General features: G+C 40.9%; 2 protein-coding genes across 2 annotated transcripts in view; both read right to left on the bottom strand.

The window, feature by feature from the left end:
• Nucleotides 1-698: 698 nt before the first annotated feature.
• snrpd2 (small nuclear ribonucleoprotein D2 polypeptide) lies at nucleotides 699-2,334 on the bottom strand. Its single transcript, XM_008308493.3, has 3 exons — nucleotides 2,179-2,334; nucleotides 1,319-1,498; nucleotides 699-1,093 (listed from the first exon to the last, which is right to left on the bottom strand). Coding segments are annotated over exons 1-3 (357 nt in total). The 5' UTR covers nucleotides 2,181-2,334; the 3' UTR covers nucleotides 699-918.
• Nucleotides 2,335-4,513: 2,179 nt separating this feature from the next.
• Nucleotides 4,514-6,182, bottom strand: part of foxg1c (forkhead box G1c) — a 3,039-nt gene continuing 1,370 nt past the window's right edge. Inside the window, exon 1 of the mRNA XM_008308494.3 lies at nucleotides 4,514-6,182. This exon is cut by the window's right edge and continues 1,370 nt beyond it. Coding sequence (XP_008306716.1) covers nucleotides 5,389-6,182 — 794 coding nt within the window. The 3' untranslated portion in view covers nucleotides 4,514-5,388.

Genomic DNA, 6,182 nt, shown 5'->3' with positions numbered 1-6,182 from the left:
GAGATAACCATAGAGCAGGGGTTAGATGCCAACTGTTGGGGAAAGTAACGTGAGACGAAAGCTGTCAACCTATTAAGACAATTAACAAAGTGGTCATGAGGGGACAGGGCAGAGAGGAACAGCCTGAAAATGGGGACAGAGAGAGGGAGAGATGGGGGTGTGAAGTGACAGTCAGCACATCTGGGCTCATCAATAATGCAGTGGGCCTTTAAACGGCAGTTTGTCGCATATTGAGCACTGATGACTGAAATCAAGCCCGACACATTAGATGCTGTCAGGAGAGAGTGAAGGATGAAGAGGGGGGGAGGGGGGTAACACCCCAGAGAAAAGTGACAAATTCTCTGCCACGGCTTTCAATGACATTTAATTTGATGAGTATTGTAAGAGTGAAGTCAAAGTTACATGTAGATGCCAAATGAGTGATGAAGTATTTCATAATAATTTCAGTTCTTATATTATCATATATTTTGGATTTTGATATTAGTTTCATTAATTAACTACATTTGAAATATGATCATTTAAGTTTGAGTTATCACTTAATATTTAAAATATTTGTCAAACATTAAAATTGTATTTCCTGTAAAATTATTATTAATTTCTGTGATGTAGATTAAACACAGCAGGATGTAGCTTTAAGGGAGCGTCAGTTGTCCGAGACACTTATACTTCAGGTTAGATCAATTAAAGAAACGCATGAATCGAAATTGTGAGCAGGTTTATTTATAAAATGAAACAAAGGCGTCCTTTGTAGAAAAGCAAAATTTAGCACTGTTTTACCTAATCCACTGACAACAACACAACTGTAAAGGCAATGGTCACCAAAACATTTTACATAGCTGACATAATTGCCTATAAAGTTTTCAAAAAGAAAGATTAAACAAAAGAAAGGTGAAACTCAACAGTATGTCTTTGCGCAGTTCATTTTCCCGTGATCAGAGGATTTCTTAACACCACGATGACAGAGTCGCCCCGGAGGAACATTTTGGAAATGTATCGGTCTTTATTCACAGGCTTGGACTTCTTCTTTCCCTTTCCACTCTTCGGAACCTCTGTCCACATTTCTTTCACGTTCTCCAGGACCATGTTGCAGTGTCTGAAAAGGCAGTGAAGATGCAAAACTTTAACATACAAGTAGGAGTAGTCGTACAAAAGTAATGTGTTCAAGTTACTGATAAACTCCACTAGGTAAAAGTGTTATTGATACTGCTTTGTTAGTAAGGAGTTGCGTAAATTGTGCAATGGTTCTATAAACCTGGAACAAATATAATGTGACCCTGTACAACCAGATATTTATTAAACTGATGATCAATCCACTCACCTGTCAAAGGCTTTGACTCTTCCAAGCAGCTTCTTGTTGTTGCGACAGTTGATGAGCACCTGTGTGTTGTTTTTGACTGACTGTGTGAGTACTGAGAGGGGACCAGTGTTGAACTCCTCCTCTTCTCGCTTCTGGAGCTCCTCTGGAGTCATTTCTGACTTGGGTTTTGTTAACAGACTCCTGAAGCACAGGAACAAAGGGGTGTCAGTATAAAACAATAAGTTGTAATAAAATGGCAGAAATACTGAGTATACAGTACATAACCAATCGATTATCATATTGCTGAAATGGTCTTCAACAATAAAATCAGCCCTACTACCCAGGCCAAGTTGCTGAAAACACCACAACACAACTTTTGTATTTACAAATCTAGCAAAACAGTCTGAATTAATGTTCAGATGTTGTGCCGTATTTACAAAAACTCAAAATATCGTTTATATACGTTATTACGTTGAGATAAACACGAACATCACGACCCAAAAATCGCTACGCCGTTTATAAAACTGCGCTGTATCTCGGGCCACTGAAGATTCATGCTAAGGCAGTACTGATTAGCATGTAATGTTAGCTATTGATCAGCATTCGGATACTGGGACCGTGTTTTACGGTTTTAAAACAGAGGTAATTACATTTATTACCGTTATGCTTGCTATCGCTGCACTAGAACCGCATAAACATGTGAAACACTACTAATGAAAATGCTTAATGCGCTGGAGCTAGCTAGCATGATTGATCCGACAAGAAGAAAGTGAACCGCGTTAGCATTGTAGCGCCCTAAAACATAAACTCCATACACAGGCAGTGAAACTACAGAAACAAACAATTTCTCCAAATCATACATGCTCCTTATTAATACTTACATTGTTGTGTGGTTATAATAAAAACAGTTTCCTCAGAGTTAGAGCCTCTTAACTGGCTAGGTTTACCACCGTTGTCTCAACGATTCACGCGTTAGCAACACTACTTCCGGGTACGGCACAAATACGCGCTTCATCTCGATTCATTTCCGGGTCATGCAGCTTTTCTATAAATCGGAGGAGAAAACGTCGTTCATGTTGATTTTAAATCAAAATTATTTCCATGTATGATCTGCATTTAAACATTTTTATAAATACAACGTTTGCAGTTTAAAATGCACGTATCACTAGCCTGAAAAATAGCAAAAACAGACGTAAAGAGAAAATTAAAAACAGATCATACATTTTTAATAGTGTTACTAATGTCACCACAACAGGTCAACCGTCAGGGATACTGTTGTTAAATATGAGACCAAATGTTTGTTTCCTGAGTTGTGGTCATTAAAAATGAATTATTGTATTCCATTATCCAATGGGGATTCATTCACTCAACGAGCATCAACAATGACTCACAAAATCAATGTTAGAATCAAAGAGATTGTATTGCCTTGATGTTTGATATTTAGATTAATTGAAACGCCCCACTGGTATCTTTTTACATTTTATAAATTAAACTCCTGCCACATTGCATAAACTAATAATTTAATTTTACAGTTATTCATGTGTACAAGTGTTCTAAATGGAGCCCTGAGAGGCTGAAGCAGGAGATGAAATGGCAGAGTACAGGAGCCAAGGAGACACAACAGAACAAAACAAGTAGGTCTTTGTTTTCCTATTTAACACAACAAGAACACAGATAAAGTGTGTGTATGTGTGTCAGTGGGTTTGAGAGACCGGAGTCACTATCTTTACAGCAAGAATGAGACATTAGAGATTGGCTTTCTGGCGAGAGACAGACAGACGCCTGAGGGTGTACAACCCACCCACCTCATTTCAAAGAGTGGCAGATCTACCTGTGGAAGCCACTGGCCGGGCTTAGCCAGTACAGGCTGACATGTAAACCTGCAGTGGTCCTGTGAAGTGAAGCGACTACCGTCGACCCCCTGGTGTTGAAACATTCACAGCTGTTGCTTCAAAACTCCACTGAACTTTAGTTTTAAACACTATAATGTAAAAAGTAAAAATGATTATACTCATTGAACAAAGAACATTTAATCACAAGATGGTCAAATTTACCGTGTTACCAATTCAGAAAATAATTTTGTGAACCCTAGGGGTGCCCACCCTCCACTTTGGGAGCCATTGTCTTATACAATGGTTTTAATTTTATCTATTTATTACTAAATGACAAGTCAGACATAGCATATATATCAAATAGTCTATTGGAGTGAACACAACTGTTCAACATTTTCAGCACATGAGCAATAACAACAACAGAGCCGTCAAAAGGAGCTAGTTATTCATTAAATGAACAAACTGTATCTTCTTACTTTTGCCTCGGGGGAAACCTTCACCTTCACACCGTGAACCTGTTGATTCCTATCTCTGTCTGCCTGCGATCACACTCACTGCTCATGCCAGTAATGAAAATATTATTATCTCAGCATCTATCCAGGAGGTGAGTTTGCCAACAGTGCAGATACCTGATCCAGCTCAGTTTGCTGAACCACAGTCGACTGTGAAAGCGACTACACTCACAGAAGGTGACGGTTCGGGGTCTCTTGATACAAAGGGGCGTTTGTTTTAACATGATACAGCCTCACACAGCACTAATCTATATATGTGTGCCTGTTTTTTTCCCCCTGCTTCTCTCTAACATTTGTATCAGTGTAGGCAGCACAGATCAGAGGTGAGGAAAAGTTTAACAGGCAGTGATGTCAGGGCAGAGTGAAACATGAAACGGATCAATAAGATCAGTGAGACTGGAAATGTCATGTCTACCTGTGGAAGTGACATCACAGTCTGAAAAAGGCTCCAAATCTCAACGGGTGAGAAGATACAGACAAAGAGAGAGGGGGAGAGAGGGGAAGAGAGAGAGGAAGGGAGAGAGAGAGAGAGGGAGGGAGAGACTGGAAAAAAAAGATGATGCAGGACTCTGCTGTATTTTTTTGCTCAAAGATTAAGTATAAAGATTCTAATCAAATACTGCTGTGTAAAAACTGTTATGTCCACACAAGATTAACATACAGTGAATCGCCACGGCAACCTCCTGATTCAAAAACAAAATGACTTTTACTTTAGGTGAACCAATTCCTGATTCAAATACGAAATGACTTTTACTTTAGGTGAATCAAAATGTATATTTTTAAGGTGAGGTTTTGCTGATCAGTGACTTTTGTCCTTTTCAAATTGTGTTATTGTAACAGTTTGACCAAAGTCTTACGCCACACACCTTTAAAACAATTATTGTTGAGTGAGTGTAATTCTCCAGAGTGGAACCTTTATTTACAGGCCACACAAGAACAATAAACAACAAGGTTTAATGAGGTGAAATGGAAACACAATTAAAATGGCATTATTTATGGTTTAATTACATGTTGGCTAATTAAAATGGGTGTGCAATATGGTGTAGCTATTTGACAACTTAACCAACAGTTGGAACTGTTCATTTGGCCTCTAATACTAGACGTAGGCACACACAACGTCACATATTTGAAACTATAATACAAACCAAAATACATTTTACATTTACATTCATGCATTTAATAGACACTTTTATACAAATTAACTTACACGAGGAGTATTTTTTGGTTCCACTGGGACTCGAACCGACGACCTTCTACATGATATTCGCTACAACGTAAAGAACACGGATGGGTCTGAAGTCAACACGATCCAAACTTTACTTTTCAAACTGACGACAGAAAACAAATCACATCTGACACTGCGGTAACTCTTCTATATGTTTTTAATTACATTAGATCTTGAAAAGGTTTTTGTGCTTTTTAATATCTTTACGTTTGACGTAAACAGCCATTCAGTTTGAGGCGATGGTTTTAAAAGTCTGTGGTAATTGTTTTTGTACGATTTCAGTTCGTTCTGATTTCTGTCCACACGGAAGTGTTTTTACGCACCAACACTTTCGGATGTTTAGGGAAAAATCATCAAAAAGTTTTTGCGTAGTGTCAGCTTCAAATCTAACATCTATGACAATCACATTTATTTTAAAAATACGATAAGAAATAAAATAAAGTCCCAGCGCTGAGTCTTTTCGTTGCAGCACATTGACCTAAAAACTACAGCATTATTTTACAGGTTACACTCAGGCAGTTTTTATTTGTCCATATTCCAAGGTGAAGGGACACCTGGAGTGATCTGAGGGCAATAGTTCGGAAAGTCGTTACAGCACCCTCCCAGGTCCGAGTGGCCTCCTTTGGACAGAAAGTGTCCAGCAGTTGTCACGGCGGGTGTGAACTCCTCCTGGCACGGGTTACAGGGGATCTGGTGTGAGTAAAAGTAGCTGGTCTGTCCAGAAATCATGTTAAAAGAGCACGGATCCGACAGCGGCAGAGTGCACGCGGGGATGGACGTGGAAAAAGCCGCGCAGGCAGCTCCAATCTGGTGGCGGCGGGATTGCGCACAGCTGACCCCGATGTAAGACATCTCCTGGCGGTGCGCCTGAACGAACCGGTCTGCGTCTTCGGGGACCCCCCTGCTCACCCTGGACCTCTGCGACACCAAGGACGCGCCGTGGTTGGAGAAACGCGGGTGCGCACTCAGATACGCTCTTGCGCTCAGGTTGTTGCGCACGGGTGTTTGGAGAGGCAGGAACGGCGGCACGGGCCAGTAGAACGAACTCGCCAGAGTCAGACTGGCGGCGGAGCCGGAGGACATGAGCCGACCTTGTCTTCGCTTCAGCGCGAGCTTGGACCCGGAGCCGGATGTGGCCCTGCGCCGGAGTTTTCCCGACGTGCCACCGATGAAGACGTCCTCGCTGCAGGGGTCCAGCATCCAGTAGTTTCCTTTGCCCGGATCGTCGTAATGTCTCGGAACTTTGACGAAACACTTATTGAGACTCAGGTTGTGCCGGATGGAGTTCTGCCAGCCTTGTCGGTTCTGTCTGTAGT

This window comes from Cynoglossus semilaevis, chromosome 4 (genome assembly GCF_000523025.1).
Source record: "Cynoglossus semilaevis isolate Cse_v1.0 chromosome 4, Cse_v1.0, whole genome shotgun sequence".
Classification (NCBI taxonomy): Eukaryota; Metazoa; Chordata; class Actinopteri; order Pleuronectiformes; family Cynoglossidae; genus Cynoglossus; species Cynoglossus semilaevis.
The sequence above is the reverse complement of the archived record's forward strand: the minus strand, read 5'-3'. Positions and strand labels throughout refer to the sequence as shown.

What these genes read in the sequence shown, in the direction of transcription:
- snrpd2 (XM_008308493.3), bottom strand. An exon ending in AGAGTCAAAGCCTTTGACAG is followed by an intron (nt 1,094 to 1,318) that starts GTGAGTGGATTG and finishes CTGCCTTTTCAG; the next exon opens with ACACTGCAACATGGTCCTGG.